This window comes from Podarcis cretensis (assembly GCF_951804945.1).
Source record: "Podarcis cretensis genome assembly, chromosome: 1".
Lineage (NCBI taxonomy): Eukaryota > Metazoa > Chordata > Lepidosauria > Squamata > Lacertidae > Podarcis > Podarcis cretensis.
Window position 1 is genome coordinate 38,907,143 of NC_137170.1, and position 22,453 is coordinate 38,929,595.

Here is a 22,453-nt window from a genome sequence, read left to right on the forward strand (position 1 = left end):
ATTTCCCTAGAGAAGCAATAGTGATAGCTTATTTGTGACATCGGCCAGTCCTCATATCAGACTTATTTGCATGCCTAGAAACCAGTGCTCTTCACCCTTAGTAGAGAAGTAAATAATGTTGTTGTTGTTTAAATTTGTATACTGTGCTTCATCTATAGATCTCAGGGTGGTTCACAACATAATAAATATACAAAAAAACACACAAAATACATAATAAAAACAAGAAAAAAGGAATCACACAAACCAATAAACCCCCTCTCACATATACATTTAAAAGGGCATTGGGTATTAATCAGCCAAAGGCCAGGTTGAAGGGAAATGTTTTTACCTGGTGCCTAAAGATGTATAATGAAGGCACCAGCTGAACCTCCCTGGGGAGAGCATTCCACAAATAGGGATCCACTGCAGAAAAAAGCCTGTTTTTGTGTTGCTAACTTCCAGACCTCTCCTGGAGGAGGCACACAAAGAAGAGCTTCAAAGGATGATTGCAGGGTCTGGTTAGGTTCACCTAGAGAGAGGTGATCCTTGAGGTACTGTGGTCCTGAGCCTTTTAAGACTTTATAGGTCAAAACCAGCACTTTGGTGGTTCAGGCCCAGAAGCTAATTTGCATCCATTGCTGTCGGGCCAGGATTGGTGTAATATGCTCAAACCATCTTACCCCAGTGAGCAACCTGGCCACCAAATTCTGCATCAGCTGAAGTTTCCAATCTATCTTCAGAGGCAGTAATCTAACCTAGAGGTCACCAGAGCATTGACAACAGTAGTTGAACTATCCCTGTCCAGATAGAGGTGCAGCTGGGCCACCAGCCAAAGCTAATGGAGGGCACTCAGCGCCACTGAGGCCACCTGAGCCTCAAGCAACCTCAAAGGATCCCGAACTACCTCTAGCTATGTACCTGCTCCTTCACAGAGAGTGCAACTCCATCACGAGCAGGCAAACTCCCATCCATGCAATTTAGGGAATCGCTCACTAACAGTGCCTCAGTATTATCTAGATTGAGCTCCAGTTTGTTGGTTCTAATATGAGGCAAGAAAATGGTCCAGCACATCTACTGTTGCAGCTGCAGGTATAAAGGAGAAGTAGAGGTGTGTGTCATCAGCATATTGCTGACAATGTACTCCAAATGTCCAGATAACCCCACTCAGTGGTTTTACATAGATAATAAACAGCATAGGCACAAGGGGGTAAAATCAAACCCTGAGGAAGGCTCCACAAAGCCAGAGAACACTCCCCAAGCATCACCCTCTGGAAGTGTCCATCCAAGTAGGACTTAGATCACCTCAAAGTGGTGCCAACCACCCCTAACTCAGACAGCTGACCCAGAAAGATACAGAGGTGGTTTTAGGGTAGCATAATGGGTTCAGCCGCACACTGTGCTGCACTGCAGAGGGCACCACAATAATGCTGTAGAAGGGAGTGCAAGAGGCAGGGGCGCCAAATTTTAGCATTGCACGCAGCGTCAAAATTTGAGAGCACAAAGTCTGCTACTGGAGGATACCATGTCAATGGTACAGAATGTTATTGAGAGGATGAGGAGAAGCAACATCATCTGCTACCACAGCAGCGACAAGATCCTAATGGATGAAAGCGATTTTGTCCTCAAATTCTTTGCAAACAAGTCACAGTAAGCGATTGTCGGTTCCACCACCTCCTTTGGGCATGATGGAAAGAGGCTTCACATTAACCAGAAAAGCTCCGCCAGACAGCATAGTGAGGATTCAAAGGAGGCAGCAAAGTATGCCACACAAAACAAGCACTCAAACAAGTGTTTCTCTCTGCACAGAGAGACAGACACACAAAGACCCAACCATCCCTTGCAGCAGGCAGGGTCAGTCTGGAGAGACGGGATGACTCCTCCCTGGGTTGCAAGTTGAAGACCCTGCCTGCCTCCACTAGGGGGAATCATCCCTATCAGGAATGGCATCCCTCTGCATCTGGTAAAAGGCCTTCAAGCATAAAGCTGGTCCTCCAACACTCACAGGAGATGTTCTTCGGCCTTCTCAGGTTGTCATGCTTGATGAACAAAAAATCAAGAATGAATGTAGGCCTACAAAGGCAAGCAGTGGTTCAGCAGAACCAGCTATTCAGTTAATATTCCTGCCATTTGGTGTGCATTTCTCAAAAAACCACACCAAAAAACATCCTACAAATTCTTGCAATCTTATTGAAAAGTCATATGGAATATTGCATATGCATTTTGACTCTGCATGATAGAAAGAAGGCCAACTTTAAAGCAAATGGGTAAAGTGAAATTGCATCTGCATATTATGGTCTATAAATATTAATGTGCTTAGTACAGCTTTATAATGTGAACCACATTACTCTTTACATTCTTGACAAGGTTTTGAAAATATATGATATAAATTAATTGTTACTTGGAGTACTATTTTTTGACAGATCAAAACAGTAAATAACTTGGCAATTTACTTGAGACACTAATGAGACCTGAAAGCTTTTAAACTGACAAAAAAAGACCAACTTTGATTAATAGATGTACTTCTTGTTACACAAGTTGATCATATAGCTGACAGTTTTCTCTGTGTACAACTTCATCTGTAAATTATACTGTGTTATCTAAATGTTATCTAAGTGTTATCTTAGTGTTTTCTTAGTGTTTTCTAAGTGTAAGACTTGTTTGGAAGAATGTGCCATCTATTTTGAGGATTCAAGATATACACAGGAGTAAACATTCACCTCCTTTCTTTTTGTGTGCTATGTACCTCTGCCCACCGACCAGAAAATATTTGACTTCGATATATTCAAAAAAGATGTGTCCTATGTATATGTAGGGCGGGCTGGGGCTTCCTTAGACAATATTTTAGCACACTGCATAGTCCTTTCATGTGGAGATGGGCAGATTCTCCAGAGGCAGCTCTGGAAAGAGTAGTCCGAAGGAGCAAAATGGTGACAGAAATTATTGTTTTGGGGGCAAGGATTGAATCCACATTGTTTGTTTATCTTAAAGATTTATATGACACTTTTCAATTTAAAAATACCAAGTGGTTTACAATGGCAAAATAACAATACAATAAAATCACACCAGACTGCATACATTCACAGTAAAGCAATGAGCAGAGGACGGTTAAGACAACATGACAGTAAATAACAGTGTCTGGAAATATAACACTGAAGGTGCTGGCTGTCAGCATACTGATAACATCATGCTTCAAATAACCTAATGAGCATACCTAATAACTTCATATAGATGTTAAATAGTTTTATTTATTTTTGTTTTATATATGTGAGCTCCAGAGAGTTTAAAGCAGCAAAATTGAAATGACAGCGTAGTTGAGCTTGCCTGTGTTGCCTTGGATTTTGGTCTAACTGTACCTTGAATTTTTTGTCTGGCCTCAAGATGTCTGTATCTTGCATACTAAGTTCTCCATATGTATTGGAATAACTGAAGAATAATCTTTACCTCAGCGTCCTGTTTGAGGTCCTACACGATGGAGATTGAGGGTGATATAGTGCAGCTCATCATACAGTATGAATTATGGTGTGCATAAGGTTGCTTCCCTTTGCTCTTAGCCAGATAATATAGCCCGTAGTAATGCTCATTCTTAGAATGAAGTTCTGTAAACAGTTCGTAAATTAGTTTCATCATGCCTTTTCTAGAGTGTCCTCAGGTACAGCTGTAAATATTGTATGGTTGGAAACACTTCTGTAGTACAGTTAGTAGCCACCTCTGAATCTATAGTCTTACTAACCTTTATTTACAAAACATGGATGATACAAAGGGATGATGAATTAAGCTAGAAGAGGGAGAGGGAGTTCAACAGACTGAGTAGTTCTAGATAGAAGGAAGGGATTTGGGATAGAGTTCTGAGTGCTGCTATTTTTGCAATGGACATAGGACTAGTTTAGCTGTTTACCCGGGCAGTAATACTCTTCAAATATTGGAGGAGCATGTGCACACCATGTTCTCACCCATACAAATAGCATACAAAGGATGTGATGTGAGCACAGATTCTTTCATATGAAAAACATGATTGCATAATTATCTCCCCGCCTTCTGTGAGAAGGAAAATTAGCATGAATCAGCAAGTACAAGTCTACATCACATGTCTATCATTATATATATATATATATATATATATATATATATATATATGGAAAAGAAGGGTGCACCTGTATATCTGCTACTCATAAATATTGTTACTGCCTGAACATCACTGTGCCAGTTTTGTAGTTCTGTCTGTTTGTCTGTGCTTACATTTCAAAATCATCTTGCTTGTCACAAAAGAATTACTTTACTTTTCAGTTTTATCTTTGTCGTCCAATAATTTCTTCTAGAGCTCAGAATTTGTTGTATGACATCATATGAAGTATACTAATCTACAAGTCCTAAACAACACAGTATGCAGAATACTTGCCCACTTGGATCCAAGCTTAATGAAATTTCTGTTTGGCTCTGACTCCTTTCCTTTCCATTATTCCAATAGTGTTCATCCCTTTAAGTGCTGTCTGTCAGGCTCCAAGATCTTCTGTGTAAACTGATCTGTGTTTTGTATAAATGTTTTGTCTGCTGACCAAGAGAGGAGAACACTTGCATTAGGCACATTGATCAATCCACATTGCTTCCTATCATATAGTAGACAATTAATACTTCTTTGTAAAGACTCCCTAGTGCACTTGTTTAGAACTAGATCACTTAACACAGAAACCACAGGAGTTCCATGTACGGAAAAAAAGATAGCTTGGAAAGGGCAAAGCTAAAGAGAGACAGTGCAAGGAAATTGCATCCATGTATCAAGTTAATTTGTATTTCAATAGTCAGACTTTCTGCCAAATATCTTTTGCAACAGCACTGTTTTCTCTTGAACTAGCACAGAGAAATTCACACACTTTTATTTATTAACGTGCCTCACAACAAACAGTAGGAACATATTTTATAATTTAATTTAGTGCTCAGGGAAGGAGGCAGTTGTGGATATACTTTTCAAAATGTTAAAAAAGTATATAACCACGTATATATATAGTTGCATAGTTATATGGGTTAAAGGAGAACATACATTTTTTTAAAATAATTCATCATTCCTCATTCCCTCATAGGCAATGTGTTAAAAACACAACACAAAGAAAACACTTAAATTTTCATTATGAGTGCCACACAAATGTTGGTGTGGCATCAAATATCAAATTAGATATTTGCCAGACTATATAATGAAATGTAATATTGCATTTGACAGCCTGCCTACTAGTTAAGAGAGTATATAGCCTTACTGGTATTCTGGTGCCATATACTTTTTGATCAGGAGTAGGCTTAGAATTGGCAGTCCAAGATCCATAGAAGAACTATCTGATCTCTTTTTCTTCTACTCCTTTCAGTTCATTAAAAGTGTACTAAAAGTGCTGTGCTGTTATATGGGACTTACCACATTTTCTTGTGTCATGAAGCCTGTAGAGAATGAATTGAAGAGGGCTAGCCCTGGGAACTTGGGACCCCAGGAGGAACTCAATCCAGGAGAAGGGCCCAGAGACCTAGAGAGAATAGCCGCCTGACTTTAAATTACAAACAGCGCACACAGCAGGAGTTATTTAAACGTACTGTAGTTCCTGTGGTGCCCAGTCAGTGAAGAGCCTCCCTTTCAGAGGAGGTGTCTGGAATTAAAATTGACAGTGAAACAGCTCCTCTGACTGTCCCCAAGGGCATGAAGGCAGCAGTGCTGGCACAAGCAAACCATGCATCCTTAGCCTCTACAAAGGAGTACCGTTTACTTTCTGAAGCTGAAAACATAACCCACTCAAAGAGCTGTGCTTACCCTGCTCTTCAAAAGGCAAGCACAGGGGGTGTGTCAGTTGTTAGATCAACATCTTAGCTAAGTCCAGCCACTTCTTGTAGTTTTTTGTCCTGCTGTATCTGCTTGTAAGCAGTAAGGGAAAGGACCCCTGGACGGTTAAGTCCAGTCAAAGGCGACTATGGGGTTGTGGTGTTCATCTCACCTTCAGGCCGAGGAAGCTGGTGTTTGTGCACAGACAGCTTTCTGGGTCATGTGGCTAGCATGACTAAACCACTTCTGGCACAACGGGACACCGTGACGGAAGCCAAAGTGCACGAAAACACCGTTTACCTTCCTGCCGCAGCGGTACCTATTTATCTACTTGCACTGGCATGCTTTCAAACTGCTAGGTTGGCAGCAGCTGGGACAGAGCAACAGGAGCTCACCCCATTGCGGGGATTCGAACCAACCTTCTGACAGCAAGCCCAAGAGGATCAGTGGTTTAGACCACACCGCCACCCATTTTACCTTTACAGTGGTGCCTCGCAAGACAAAATCCGTTCCGTGAGGCTCTTCGTATAGCGGTTTTTTCGTCTTGCGAAGCAAGCCCATTGGCAGTTTAGCGGATTAGCGCTATTACCGGTTTAGCGGCTTTTAGCGGATCAGCTGATAAGCGGCTTAGGGCTTAGGAAAGGGGGGGGGGGGAAACCCCGCAGGAACTCGCAAGACATTTTCGTCTTGCGAAGCAAGCCCATAGGGAAATTCGTTTTGCGAAGCGCCTCCAAAACGGAAAACCCTTTCGTCTAGCGGGTTTTCCGTCATGCGAGGCACCACTGTACTTTGTAAGCTGTAACGCCATGTTGTGCTGTACTGATTCCATCAATAAAACTTTCAAAACCTCCATCGCGGTAATGGTTCAAGTTCTGAGTCTGAGGAGGAGAGTCAGGATATCTTGTGTACGACAATACCTAAATTGTTCAAATGTTTGTTTTCATGTTTATAGTTTAGTGTTTAGTGTTTCTGAACCATTTTCCTTTCCACAATCCACTCTACTAATAAACAATGTATTTAGAAATCCATTAAATACAATCATGTTTATTTTGGAATGCCATAGAATTGGTTACCAATTTATGATGAACAGTGCTTCTGGTCTTTTTAGGTTATGTACTAATGGTAATGTTTCTTTAATATTAAAGTAGTACTTTGTTAATAGTTGAAAATGGGGAAAAACTTGAAGCAAACATATATTACGTCATAGGAGGGTGTCCTATGATGTTTAGCTTACTGCTCCAAGATAAAAGGCATTTAGTGGATCTTTACCTAATGTGTGGAACACCCTGCCTATTATTATTATTATTATTATTATTATTATTATTATTACCTTTCCTTTTCCCATGGTGGGTCAAAGTGGCTTAAAGATAAAAATAAGAATTAATATTACTATTAAGCAAGCTCTAGTGATGTTTTGTTTCAGACGCCTGCCTAAAACGTTCGTTTTACACAGTCTTTTCTAATGCATAACTCAACCATTAGTTAGTGTGTATCACTGTCCAGATGTTCCGAAGTATTTTTATGCTGTTTTGTGGGTGCATTATGTTTACCACCCAGATACTTGGTTTATTGTGCAGTATATAAACTTGTAAATAATAAATAGAGCAGATTTGAAGAACCAGGATACATTACAGCAGTGCTGGGATAGCTCAGTTGGTAGAGCATGAGACTCTACATCTCAGGGTTGTGGATTTGAGCCCCATGGATAGGCAAAAGTTTCCTGCACTGCAGGGGGTTGGACTAGATTATCCTTGTGGTCTCTTCCAACTCTACAGTTCTATGATTCTATGTATTCTTTAGGTATGTGATCATGTATTTTAAATTAACCACGTACATTAATCAAAGGTAGGTGTCAAGCTCTCATCTCTAATATGTGTTTTGTCTCCTCATCCCCAGTGTAGATCATGTTGTTACTTAACATGAGCAAGGCTACATGTATGTGTATTTGTATAAATGGACATTGTTGTCCAAGGATCTCCTTCTGGCCATGGAATCTCCACTGTATGCCCAAAGCTTCCCATATGCTATAGCTTGCCCATTCATTTCCATAGAAGAGTGCTCACAAATGCATCCTTTTGTATGTGACTTCCTTTATTTGCAATTGTGTAATATATGTGCAAGAGGAATATGACCACAGAAAATAGTTAAACATTAAATATGTGACTGGGGTTTCCTTTGTGGATGTTGTATGATGACACTTACATAGATAGCTGAGTCACTAAGGTAAGCATGATAGGTATAGTTTTGTAGTAAAATAAAAGTTTGAAACAGAAAAGGAAAAGCTTTGCATGTATCCTCAAAATCCAAAAATATAACTTTGGAAGTCAGCATAGTTTATGGTCTCAAATGATGGTTGAGCTTCAGATCATATAAAACCTTGTAGGTAATTTACTTTGTCCTCTAAAAGCTTTATAGGCCTTGACGTACTTTTGATTTATCCATCTATAGAAATACTTTCCTTTATATTCCTCAAAAAATCTGAAAGGGAGCAAGGCGTGAGGTGGGGTTACAAATTGAAAACTTACTGGAACTGCTGTATCAGGAAATGTTGAGAGACTATATGTGACAATAGATACACACATTTTGCATTTGTGACTGTTACTGAGCAGCGTAAATACTGATTTAGTATATTACTCTCTGAAGCATTAGGTTTGAACATATGAAACCTTAGCTCAGCTACCTGCTTAGCTATTAGGTTGGGCTAGTTTCTCTCTAACCCACACCACAAGAGGGTTATGGGGCTAAAAGGAAGAAATCCATTTAAAATATTTACTGGGATCCAAAGTGCCATGTACAATGTTCCACACGCTATCACCATGCCCACTAAAAAGTCTCTCCAGATTAGGTCAGGGGCTTTTTGGAGCAGCATCTCATGAGGTTTGAGGGGCTGTCTCCAAAATGAAGAATTATCCACTACCGACCCTTGGTGCAAGGGCACACTTTGTTTGTGTGCATGGGACTATCTGGTTCCTAGCCATTATACTACATAGTATTATCTTTAGATTTTATGAATTGGCTACTCTACACAAGTTAGTGAAGCCAAATGCCTCCAGTTTAATCAATTTATGAACAGAGCTAATACTTTTTTAAAAAACAAAACAACAAAAATGTGCTTTATTTGTTTCTGAAGGTACGACAGAGCGGGTGTGTTTGATCCAGGGAACAGTGGAAGCATTAAATGCAGTTCATGGCTTCATTGCTGAAAAGATTCGAGAAATGCCTCAAAATGTGGCCAAGACAGAACCAGTTAGCATTCTGCAGCCTCAGACAACCGTCAATCCGGACCGCATCAAACAAGTGAGTTTTGGTTGAGAAAGGAATACACTGCTTTTATATAAAATTTCTTTCAAAGAAGCCCTAAGAGATTAACAAGTAAGGCATTCATATGAAATACATCATGTAATTATGTCAAAAGCTTTTTATCACTTCTAGCTAACTGCTGAGTCTTCCTTTTCATATGGGAAATGCCCAATTTTAAGGCTGCTATTCCCCATCGTGACTTTGGTATCATCAACAGGATGGTCTCTAGAACTGTCATGTCTGGATGATAATGTCATATTTTAATTTCAAGAATTCCCCACCAAATCAACCACTGTGAAAACAAATCTTACACAATCTTATTTTGGACAATTGTGCTGTCTTTGAAGTTTGCTAGACAATATTCTTGGCCATTTTATTTCTTAAAAGATAATACCCTATCTTTCTTCCTATATTGCCCTCAAATTAAAGTAAGCTTTCCAAGAAGTGAGTTTAGCTAGATCAAAGCAAATTTTGTTTGTTAATTTGTTTGCATCTTCAGTGGTGAATTGGTAGTTTTCAAACTGGGACAAAGCTCCCCTTCGGTGACACAAGATACCTGAAGAGTAGCCAGAATACTGCAGGGAGGCATAAGATGTTGAGGTCTGAATGGCTACTGACAGACCCTCATAGACTCATTGCATTTCTAGGATTGATTGCTTCTTCAATGCCCATCCTCTCATTTGGTTCTGGGTTAAGCTAATGATAGTTCTGTATGTGTGGCTTCAGGAGAGAACTAGATATGTTTCTATTGATCTTCTAATTTGGATTAGTATTCCAGTCCACAGATGCTTCCGTGCAACTTTACATGAGATTCCTCATATAGTAATGTATGGAATGCATTATTGATTGTAAATTCAGGAAGGAAGTGCAGCTTTAAACCCAGAGAGGTGGTGGTTAAATGAAAGCAGAACTCTTGCAATATCCATGTTACTTTGCACATTAGTTAAGATGTATGGCTAGATAGCACAATATTTATATAAAATGGTCAGACATTTGTCAATGAGCTAAGCAGTGGGTGCACACATCAACATTTATACTCTAAAACTATTTAAAGCTATGATTCATATTTTAAGGGGACATAATTGGTCAGTGTTTTTGCTTTTAGCATGCCTCTAAATGAATAAATGAAAATATTTAAAATATGTTCTCTGTTCTTTTTGTGCTTTGCTCAAATAATGTCTTTTGTGCTTTGCTCAAAGGTCAAAGCAGAAACTGGTAAGAACTTAAGAGAGTGTTGGAAAACTGTTATATCTCTCTATTTCAAAAGCTTCCAGTTATGTATAAAGTTAAAATGTTCGTATATAAACTGCCTGCTTCACAAAAAATAATAATCATTTTAATCTTTAACCCTTGGATGATAGAAAAATGTATATTACCAATCCAGTTTTGGGATCAAACGTACCCTGAGAAAGACTGTGGAATAGTATTAAGCATCACACTACATGCAAGGAGATAAATTATAAATTTTCTGAGAACATCCCCTTTCACTAAAACTGTAGTTGCAAAGAGTGTTCAGGATCTTAGTCCACAATATAAAGTATGCAAGACCTACAAGATCTACAATAATAGTCTAATCAAGCTCACAGATATTTATTTAGAATATTTTGGTACCATGGCAACTTACAGGGCCATTTACAAAATCAAGAAATAACTACAAATAAAGTAACAGCAAGATGTTTTAAAAAACATTAAAAAGCATGGGGAAAGTACCAAAAAGGTAACCTGAAGGCTCCTGAAGGCAACCCTTTGCAAAATGTGTTGTTGATGCCTTCCTGTAAAGAGGATCACTTAAATTTAATTAATTGATTGATTGATTAAATTTGTATACCACCCTTCATCCAAAGATCACAGGGCGGTTTATAACATAAAAATATAAAATATAAAATGAGAACATAAATACATAATAAAACAAAAAGGCCATAGAATGCTAATCAGCCACAGGCCTGGTTGAAGGGACACCTGCCAAGGTGAGAGTGTAGGTTGCTTGCAAACATTTACAGATTCATTTGTGGTCAAAATAACCCAAAAGCAAAATCAGCAAGTATTGTTGAACATCAACTCTGCAAATAACTAGGATGAAAAAGTAGTTTTTCTGTTTCAAAAGGAAGGTTCTAACTAGAAAAAAAAGTTTTTTAAATATCCAGTTTGTGCAAAAAGAGCTTGTATACCTGCACTACTGACCCCCCTGTTCTTAGTGATATTAAGGATGCTATTGAAACTGTTACGAAAATAGGCTCAAGATCATATTTATGTTATTTCCTCTCAAGAAATAGAAAGAATAGGTTCTGGTCATGCAGAGCAATCCAAACCTCCTTTGCTCCATAAGAATTGTAGCAACATGACCAATATCTAAATAGCAGTATTAAGTGAAATCACTTTGATTCCTGCTTACAACAGTAGGTATTGCTCGATAGGGTAACACCTAAAGGTAAAGGTAAAGGTACCCCTGCCCGTACGGGCCAGTCTTGACAGACTCTAGGGTTGTGCACTCATCTCACTCTATAGACCGGGAGCCAGCGTTGTCCGCAGACACTTCCGGGTCACGTGGCAAGCGTGACGAAGCTGCTCTGGCGAGCCAGAGCTGCACACGGAAACGCCGTTTACCTTCCCACTAGTAAGCAGTCCCTATTTATCTACTTGCACCCAAGGGTGCTTTCGAACTGCTAGGTTGGCAGGCGCTGGGACCGAGCAACGGGAGCACACCCCGCCGCGGGGATTCGAACCGCCGACCATGAGATCGGCAAGTCCTAGGCACTGAGGTTTTACCCACAGCGCCACCCACGTCCTATAGGTACCCTATTGACCCCCAAAAGTTTTAAGAATAAAAACATAGATTTGCCACCCTCTGGGTTAGATTTAAGAGGCAAGTCCCTGAAACACTGCATGGCAATTCATACTCCATGATAAGTGAAGAATACCTGAAGCAAAGAGTTGTAGACTATTAAAACAAAATTTTATTAATTTTTCCACAGCACTGTCAAGGTACATTTGGTCTCATGTACTTACTGAAGGTTAAGAGCACAATTATTATTTGTATAAATGATCATCCTAGTTCCAAATTAAATATATTGTTTAAAAATGTTAGGCAAATTAATATTAAGCAGCTGTTTTTCTCTAAATTATTTGAATAATATGATTTATAAATCTGTATTAAAAAATTGAAACCATCTTATTGGGTCTTGCATTTTAGTTACATGCTACTAATTCTGTTAATTCTACCTCTATTAATAAAGTTTGACTTTTAAATAGTTGCATTAGGTCTGATCACCTAGATCAGTTATTGACCATTTTGCCAATACTCCTTTTTGGGGTAGGGTTATCAAAAGAGTAATACCAGCAAAAGTACTCATTCTTTGGTTGGGAACAATTATCTTGACCTATTTCAATTTGGATTCAGATCTAGTTTCAGGGCTGAATCATCCTTGAATGTCCTGCTAGATGACCTACTGTATATCCAAAGAGGGACGGGGGTAGGTAATGTCACCCTGTTGCTTTTACATTTGATAGCATTGACCATGGTATCTTGGAGTGGTTCTATGGGATGGGAATTGGTAACACTATGTTTCAGTGATTCTGTTCCTGCCTACAGAACCATTCACAAAGAGCGATTTTGAGTGGCTGTCTGTTGGTCCCCTAGTGTTTGGACTGTGGTGTCCCTCAGGGTAGCATGTTGTCCCCCATGCTTTTAAATATCTATTTGAAGCTGTTGGGAGCAGTCATTAGGTGTTTTGGAGTAAGGTGTCACCAGTATGCTGATGATATCCAGCTGTACTTCTCTGTAACATCTGAATCTGGCAAGGCCATTCATGTTATAGGCCATCATCTGGAGTCAGTGATGAGCTACATAATGGCCAGTAAACTGAAGTTGAATTCTGGTAAGATGGATGACCCCATAGGTAATCAGTTTACAAGTTCAAGAAATTGACAGGTTGCCTATTCTTGACAGGGCTTTATTCTCTATGAAGGAACAGGTGCATAGCTTGGAAGTACCCTTAGATTCAGCACTGTCCCTGGAGACATGTTTGCCATCAGAGTGCTTTTTTGTTTGTTCAGCTGGTTGGCCAGCTATGGCTTTTCCTAGCCAGGGGCAGCATAGCCACTATGGTAAACCTCTAGACAAGACTATTGTAATGTGTTCTACATGGGGCATTGAGGTTGGATTCAAAATTCTGGCTAGTGTAGAATACTGAAACCTGGTTTTGTCAGAACAGCTCCGCGTCAGCATATTACATTGGTGCTGAAAGCTCTTCAGTGGCTACCAGTACATTACAAAACTGAATTCAAGGTATTACTGTTAGTATCTAAGGCCCTAAAAGACTGAAGGACTGCTTTGTCCCTTACACACAGTCCAGATCACTACAATCATCTGAAGAAGCTCTCCTGATTGTCACCTGGTTATCTAACATTTGTTTAGATTTTACATGAGCTACGGCTTTTAACGTAGTGGCACCAATACTTTGGAACTTTGTTCATAGTGAAATCAGACCGGCACCTGCAATTTTGATATTTCATCACTGGCTGAAAATGTTTTTGTTTCGCCAAACATTTTTAGAAAATTAATTTAATTCAGTGTTGGTTATTTGTTCTGCATTTCCTGATGTTTTAATAATTTTATTGTATACCACCATGGCTTTTTTTTAATGAGTTGATGGTTTATAAATGTTCTTATAAAAATAAAAAATTAAATATAAATGACTGCTAGTATCCTTATTTTGTGCAATAATCTCTAACATTTCAGACTATGAAGAAAAATAGCTACACAAGATCATCATCAAATTTGTAACTGTTATTTGTGTTAATTATGGAGGGATGCAATATCAGCTGCCCTTCTTTATAACAATTTCTCTTCACAAAAGAGACTGATTGGAATTAAGAGTTTGAAATTTGAATTTGGCCTGTGTGTTCTATAGATTGCAAAAGTTATAATATTTGTGGGTGTTTAAATTTAGAAAAATTATTCACGGTGTGTAGAAAGCGGGTCAATTTATGTTTTTCTTCCTCTTTCATAATACTAGAACCTACGAAGTTGGAACTACAAAATGGTCTTCACGTACCACATTTTTAACTTATGGAAGCCGCTATCACAAGATGTGATGAACACCAGTTTAGGTGGTTTTAAAAGCAGATTTGACAAATCCATGAACGATAAAGTTGTCAATCGTGATGGCTATATGCCAATTTCCAGATTAGAGGAAGGATGCCTCTGAATATCAGTTGCTGAGAAACAGTAATGGAAGTAGATGATAGATTAGACAGACATTTGGACTGATTCTGCAGGGCTCTTAATTTTCCAGGTTTTTCGCAGCCACCCAAGGAAGGTGTGCTTGCACTTCTCCTATTATTAAGAATAGCATAACAAGAATATTTGAAAGACATCATGTCATAATTCCTTGACATAAGATAGCAGCAACCTTGTGTAAGAGGTAACTTCATGTTTGTGTGTGGTTCAGGAGGGGAGTGCCCTAATGTCTGTTAGGCAGCATTTCATTATCTCCTCCGCCCCTGTAGCTGCTGATCATTTTCAATAGTTCAAAAGCCATTAGCAAATTTACTTAACATTCCAGGTTTGTTTTACAGTCGTGATATTTATAAGATAGAAATTGGGACTCTTGTTTCTGAGCTGATATAGGGAGTATAATATCTCAAGACAGACCTTTTTGCCTTAACAGTTTTTACTGTAGTGCAAATGATTAAAATATGAAAGCAGCCTTAAAAATTCAATACTAACTATATATACTAGTTTCAGAGTAGAGAAAAAGCAGTAAATACACATTTGCAAATGTAATAGTTCAGATTCACTATCTCAAAACCAGTGCAGAAGAATTTAAAACACTTCTGAAAATTGCCCATTTATCTAAAAGCATCATGGTACTATTCTCTGCCTGGAATGTAGTGATTACATTCATGCCCGGAGATCCAAAATATCTCGATTCCATTTCATTTAGCCTCTAGGTTTTCTTGTGGAAGGAACAGTGGTTGCTTTCATTTCTTTCAATAGTATCGCAGGCATAGGGGCAGAGCATGCAAGGCTTTGGGGAGATAGAATCCTACTGAAAGTTCCATGTCAGGCATCAGTCAAAATCTCTAAATGACTTTTCAGGCCTGGAAGGACACAGGGCATGAATCTTAGCCCACCCCATTCCAAGGTTTTAAGAACTAGTATGAAAGCAGTCTCAGCTGAACTAAATCCTGAATCTGACAAAGTCCTCTGTTTTGTTCCAACTGCCTAAAATAGTATGTTGGAAAAGTGATAGAAAAGTGATATTTGGAGAGGAGTTATCACAGTTTAAGAATTTAACCAGTTTAATAATTCATGAGTCTGGATTGTGAACTAACTTCACACACAGTATTTGATCAGACATTCATCACTACCAGAAAAAGGACAGTAAAGAAGTTTACAGCTCATATATTATCTGTAACTTATGCTAGCGAAAATGGCTGTTTTTGTGAGGTGATAAAAAGTGCCCTGTATTTTTTGTTAATTACAATATATTTTAACAGCTATGTGCATTATCGAAAGTTAGCGTTAAGGCATAGAAGAAGTTACAGTAGCCCAGCATAAACTACTACAAGTGATTGTAATATTATGTATCAAATATGCATTAGTTCCCCAGGGCATGAATAATGTATTATTTGACTACTGCTCTTTTAGTTTTCCATTTTGAGATTTACTTGAGGTAGATTCAGACAATGTTAGTCACCATCTGAAATCACCCCAGAAAGATGGTCTGCTAGAAAGCTCAGTAAAGTACAGCCACTGACCAGTTATCACAAATTCTCTTGTTGAAAGTAAGGTACAGTGTACCTGTAGCTGTGAGACAAGAGGGGGTGACATAAAGTTTCCAGCTCTTAAGTAAGGGATGACTAACCCGTATGGCAACTCCTGCCATCCCTGACCATTGGCCATGCTGGCTGAGTTTCAGTCTAATGACATCTGAAGAGGCAGAGGTTAGTGACCCCTGGCTTACATACTCAAGTGGTTTTTGAAATAGTATCTGGTTCCTAATTTTAAAATACTGTGTTTTACTATCAATATTATATTGTAGGTTGGAAAATAATAACAACAATAAATTTATTACAGTGGTGCCCCGCAAGACGAATGCCTCGCAAGACGGAAAACTCGCTAGACGAAAGAGTTTTCCGTTTTGGAGGTGCTTCGCAAAACAAATTTCCTATGGGCTTGCTTCGCAAGACGAAAATGTATTGCGAGTTCCTGTGGGTTTTTTCCCCTTTCCCCCCCTTTTTCTAAGCCGCTAAGCCGCTTATCCGATAAGCCGCTAAAAGCCGCTAATAGCGCTAATCCGCTAAGCCGTCAATGGGCTTGCTTCGCAAGATGAAAAAACCGCTAGACAAAGAGAATCACGGAACGGATTAATTTCGTCTTGCGAGGCACCACTGTATTTGTACCCTGCCCATCTGACTGGGTTGCCCCAGCCACTCTTGGCAGTTTCCAACAAATATAAAAGCATAATAAAACCATCAAACATTAAAATCTTTCCTATGCAGGGCTGCTTTCAGATGTCTTCTAAAAGTCAGATAGTTCTTTATTTCCTTGACATCTGATGGGAGGGCGTTCCACAGAGTGGGCATCACCGTCAAGAAGGCCCTCTGCCTGGTTCCATGTAACTTCACTTCTCACCAGAAGACACTCGGAGCTGGACCTCAGTGTCCGGAGGCCGAACAATGGAGGTGGAGACGCTCCTGCAGGTATACTGGGCCGAGATCATTTAGGGCTTTAAAGGTCAGCGCCAACACTTGTGTTCAGAAACATAGTAGGAGCCAGTGTAGATCCTTTATGACCAGTGTTATATGGTCCCAGAGGCCACTCCCAGTCACCAATCTAGCTGTCACATTCTGGATTGGTTGTAGTTTCAGAGTCACCTTCAAAGAAAAACCTTTCTGAATATACAAACCCTTTTCTTGTGCAGCAAGAACTAAAGTCTGGAGAACAACAAAAGGGAAAAAAATAGTTCAGCAGCGAGAATATTTAGCAAAGAATATTCAGCTACCAAGTTTTTGTAGCTTCAAAAATGAGATCATAGAAAATGCTGATAAGTTCTTTACTGTAGCCTTGCTTGAAGGCAGCTAATAATTACTGGAAAGCTGCACTGATAGTATGAATACTTCAGTGTTAATAAATGGAAATTCTTTAAAGTGAATTAATCTTATGATTTCTAATCACTTTGTACATCTCATTACGAGAAGTCTAATAATTTTTAAATGCAACCATTTGCCTAATGCAAAAGACAATTTTTTTAAAAAAAAAATTTCTCTGTATATAGTAATTCAAACTTACTGAATTGCTTCCAGCTTTCTTTAATATGCCTAAAACTATGATATTTATGAAGTACAGCACATCATACAGATAAAACAGAATTTCCATTCATATAACAAAAAGAATTTTTTTAAAGTAGCAAGCACTCATTTATGAATTTGAAGAAAATAAATCTTTTTTTAGTGACTACGTACACTCCCACTCATGAATGATAGCTTTGTTCTAAATAAGATCTTCTTACAAAGCAATGATGATTAGATGTCACAAGAACATGTTTTGGTCATTAACAGGTTTCTTTCACTCCAGCCAAGTGAGAAGCAGCCACTCTTCAGTTCGGAGCATGAAACACTGGCTCAGTTTACATGTACCACTAAACCAAAATATTGGCTTAGCACAAATATGCAGGTTCCCAGACAGAAGCTCACGGCTTTTTAAAAATTTACATACCACTTTGCTGAAGAGTGTTATACTGTTAGAATGCATTTTTAAAAGAGATCTTTTTACAATCCTTCTAAGCACTTTCTCAACCACCTTGCTAATATGGTGATGCTTGGGAAGGTGTTTCTTTTTAATGTAACTGAAAAGACATTTTAGCACCAACAAAACATTGATTAAAAACTTGAGTAAAACAATGGCTCCCACCACAAAGATTATACTAAATGTGTGCTATAATACGATCACCAATATATCATGGTTGGTTGATGGCCTTATGTGAAAGCTCCATAAAACGCATGGCAATTCCACACAAAACACCTAGTGTGGCACCACCCTTCCATTTTGTATGCTTCTAGCTGCCAAGCAAGCAAAGGCTAAGAGCTAATGGCAACAAGGCTTATTTGTCAAGATGAGCCTATGCCCTCTATCAAACTGAAGAGCAGGCCCCAAGCTATAGGATTTGATGATCTGCCAAGCTTGTTTCCCTTGAAACTTAATTCTTTTAAGGCAACATACTGCCACTCAACATCTTTATGACTGTCTCCATAATACATCCAGCATCTACTTCATTTTCTTAGGAATATACTATCTTTTGGATGTTTTTACCAACTACTCTTAGATATAGTTCTTGCTGGTATTCATCCTTGCAGATCCATTTCCCCAAATATTTGGAAGGAATCAGATTCAGTGCTATCTAATGGGATCAGTACATTTGTACAGCTTTGTGACCATCCAGTTTTCTAGGGTTTGGAATGTAAATGTGAATTGAACCCATCAGTCGACATTAGTTTGTTTTAGGGTGTGTTGAAGACTCCTCAGTGAGGCAGCAGCTGGAGCTGCAGCAGGCATCAGTTCAAAGATTTGATGAATTGCTAATGTCTTGTTTTTTTAGGTAGGCTGTGTGTGTGTGTGTGTTATATACACATGTTTTTCTTTCCTAAATTTATTAAGTATTGGCAACAGTTTTCCTATGACTCAGCTTACATATAAGTGTTTTTATCTTGTGTTGTGAACTACCCTGAGATCTACGGATGATGGGCGGTATACCAATTCAGAAAATTAAAAAACAAAAATAGAGACCTGTTAAAAATTTGTTGCCAAGTAGGGATAGACAAGCATTTATTTACACAATGCATATTTTACACTTTGTAATGTCATAAATGTATATTGCAGTAACAGCTTTCTTTCATTTAAAATGTATTATGGGTAAGAAGTCTATTATATTATTATATAATATAAAATGCAACATATATATGAGAAAGAGGGTCTTTCATGAACAGTATGACGTTTTCATGTTATTTTAGATTCTAATCTCAATCTGCTGGCTTCCTTTGAGTCACACATAGTTTTGAGTCTTGTCTTTGGGTATAGGAACTTCTTGAGATTAGGTGTTTGTGTATGAGGATGCAATTTGATCGTTTTTTAAAAAGATAATTTTTATCTTTGAATTTATCCTTCAGAAAGAGTGTACATATGTTTTCAGGTTTATTGATTCATGTTATTTTAAAGAGCAGCTACACTGTTTTCTTCTTCCACCATCTCGGATATTTTCATTATATCATAAACAGTTATTTAACAGTCACAGTATTTTTTTAGATTTTTAAAAAATGAAATAGAACAAATATTACAGTTTTTGTATAAGAACAGTGTCTCAATAAATTACAGATTAATCAAAAGGTGAGAGGGGAAGTGTTTGTTTAATCCTCAACCTTGGCCCTCCAGATGTTTTGAGACTACAATTCCCATCATCCCTGACCACTGGTCCTGCTAGCTAGGAATCATGGGAGTTGTAGTCCGAAAAACATCCAGAGGGCTGAGGTTGAGGAAGCCTGGTTTAATCTATAGTTTGTTGAAACATTATCATTAATTTATTAGTATTAGTAGTAGTATTAACAATAACCTGCCCTTCTCCTTAAGATCCCAGGGTGGGTTACAACATTGAAACACAATATTTAAAACAACTTACAATCACAGAAATAGGGTGAGTCACTTTATTCACTTCAAGTATCAAAAGGCAGCATAAAGATGCATGTCTTTCATAATTTAGGGGCTGCCACAGATAATTCCCTCTCCCAGGCCAGCCCCACCTGCTAATCTTTGAGCTGTATTAGGGCTGTGCACAGATTCCCTGATTTGTAAATCTGAGTCATTTCTTAATTTAACTGCATCCAGTGTAGAACTCTATTATATACAAATTGCATTACAAAAATATATAAACATATCCTTGTCATCTTCTAAATTATTTCCAATGATCTATATGGCTGAATAATTTTATCTAATTATTCCAGTATGCAATAAGCCTATTCTATTTTAATTGTCAAGTTGCCTACCTTCCCTCACAATATTAATCAAATTTACCTTATTAGCTAATTCCCACAATCTTACTATCCTGTCTTCTAGCATAGGAATAAATATTTTCCTCCATTGTACTATAGAGTACCACACATTGCTCAGGATTTCTAAGAAACACCAAAATCCTGAGATTTATAAATGCAAAATATATATTTTTAGTTACTTAATTTTTTTTTTTAAAAAAATAATGTTGCTGGATAAACAGCAATACACAATCCTGCCAAATTTGGTTAAAATCAGTCAGTTTTAAAAGTTTCACTCCATGATCTTGGTTGGCTATAGCTGGATGCTATTGCCAGACAGATGGTTCTCAATCTCAGGAACCATCATGCAAAATTTGATGATTCTCCTGCTTCAGCTGACACCAAATTCACTAGTGCCAAGTCCATTTACAGGGGCAATCCAAAAAGAAAGATATAATCACAGTCCAAGGACAAAGCATACACACAACACAAGAGGTCAGGTCTGGAAGCAGTCCTAGGTTTGATCCCATTTGCTAGCTAAGGCATATCAGAAGACTTATACAAGGGTATTGATCCAGTACTCTTATCAGGAACTGAAGGCTTTTAACAATGAGCTGCAGGCCATTTGGATTGTCTGAGGAATCTCACCTGCTCATGAGGAGACTGCACCTTTAGGTATTGCCACTCCCCTGGGCTCTGTGATGGTGCCCTCTGTGTCTTACGGAGAAGAGTGGGGTGTCGTGATCCCCGAAGACGCTGGATACCTCTGCTCTCTTTCACTGTTTGTTGACACAGCATGCTCCTCTATAATGTGTGCTTTCGGGAATAACACATCCACCTCTGAAGAGGATTTCTCCTGTGTTGGCATGACAGTTACGTTACCTTCAGAGGTGTCCAAATCAGTGCAGTTTTGAGAGGTTCGGTCTGACAACTTGATTCAAAGTGGCATTTGATGGTATTGAAACATAGACCAGACTGTGCTCTTCAATCTCAAGATCCAACACACAAAATTGGGTTAAGATATATTGGGTGTTCTAATTCATAGCGAACAGATGGGCAGGCAAAAAAACAACTTTCCAAAATTGCTGTGTGAGCAACTGTTAATCACCAGTTCCTTAACATGTGATATGACTAATAGTTTTACCAATAGATCATAATCTCTTATGAGTTTAATTTCATTAATTATAGTATTCTAAACTAACATTCTTTTTAAAACATGACCAAAAAATGTAAAGCATATCTGCATTCCATGATCCACATCTCCAACAAATAATCGCTGTGTCAATATATAAACATCTCAGCTGTGCTGGTGCAATGGGATATTAGTTCATAAAAACTTCCTTCTAATTTTGTATGCATTGTTGAGGAATATGTTGCCGATTCCATTTCAATACACCTTGTATGTTTTGTATTAATTATTTATCCCAATTATTTTGATAAGTATTTCTTGATGTATCCTAGCTTGATGTATCCATGATATATGCTTTACAGTACTCAAGTGTTGTTGTGTCTGCTCTGCTATCATTAAGATTTCATTTCATTTTGATGATGAAAGAAGTTGTACATATTTTTAATGACAGACAAAAATAGAGGGGATATATGGCAATTTTCCTGACTACATTTACAAATGATTTTTTAAATGTTCTTGCTTTATTATTTTGTGAAAATATGTCAGCAACTGCAGAAAAAGAACCTACTCAAGCTAGTTGGTATTGAGAATGTTGACATGCTAAATATATATGTAGTCAGTGTTTTTTTAGGCTAATTCTTGCTGTTCAGTGCAAGCTTTTGATTTGCTAACTCTTTCACCAGTAGAAGGTACCACCAACTGAAATTTTATTCATATTACTATGTGTAGTTCTTCAACAAGCAGCATTTATATTTTCAATTGGTGTTCTTGCTTTTTAACATAACATAGCCATCAATGAAATCTTTTTATATAGGGTTACTCTGACATTGTCATAGTTTCCATGACATTGTCATAGTTTCCGTATGTATTTGTGACAATAAGGTATCTAAAATACATGTACAAGGTATCTAAAGTACACGTGAATGTTTATTAAAATATTGCACATCTTTGACCATTAGCGTTCAGAGTTTGAATTTTGCGCATCCATGGCTATAGCCTTCTTCTACCACTTCTCATAAATTGTGGATAAAGACTTTTGATAGGCACTGCAGCTCTTGTTTCGTCTTGCTGGAGACTGCATTCCCTGGAGAACAGTAATCTTGCAAGGACACTTGTTTTTCTCTCTTTCAACAATTACGGCCATGAATAGCTAAAATTACTACCTATTATAGAAAGGAACACAGGAACAAAGGAATACAGATTTTTTTCTCAAGATTGTTGTGACA

General features: G+C 38.2%; 1 protein-coding gene across 5 annotated transcripts in view; it reads left to right on the plus strand.

Moving 5' to 3' along the window:
• Positions 1-22,453, plus strand: part of NOVA1 (NOVA alternative splicing regulator 1) — a 150,464-nt gene that overhangs the window by 97,032 nt on the left and 30,979 nt on the right. For all 5 annotated transcript variants that reach the window (XM_079954901.1, XM_079954899.1, XM_079954903.1 and 2 more), the window contains exon 3: positions 8,904-9,070. In XM_079954901.1, coding sequence (XP_079811027.1) covers positions 8,904-9,070 — 167 coding nt within the window. The remainder of the gene's footprint in view (positions 1-8,903; positions 9,071-22,453) is intronic.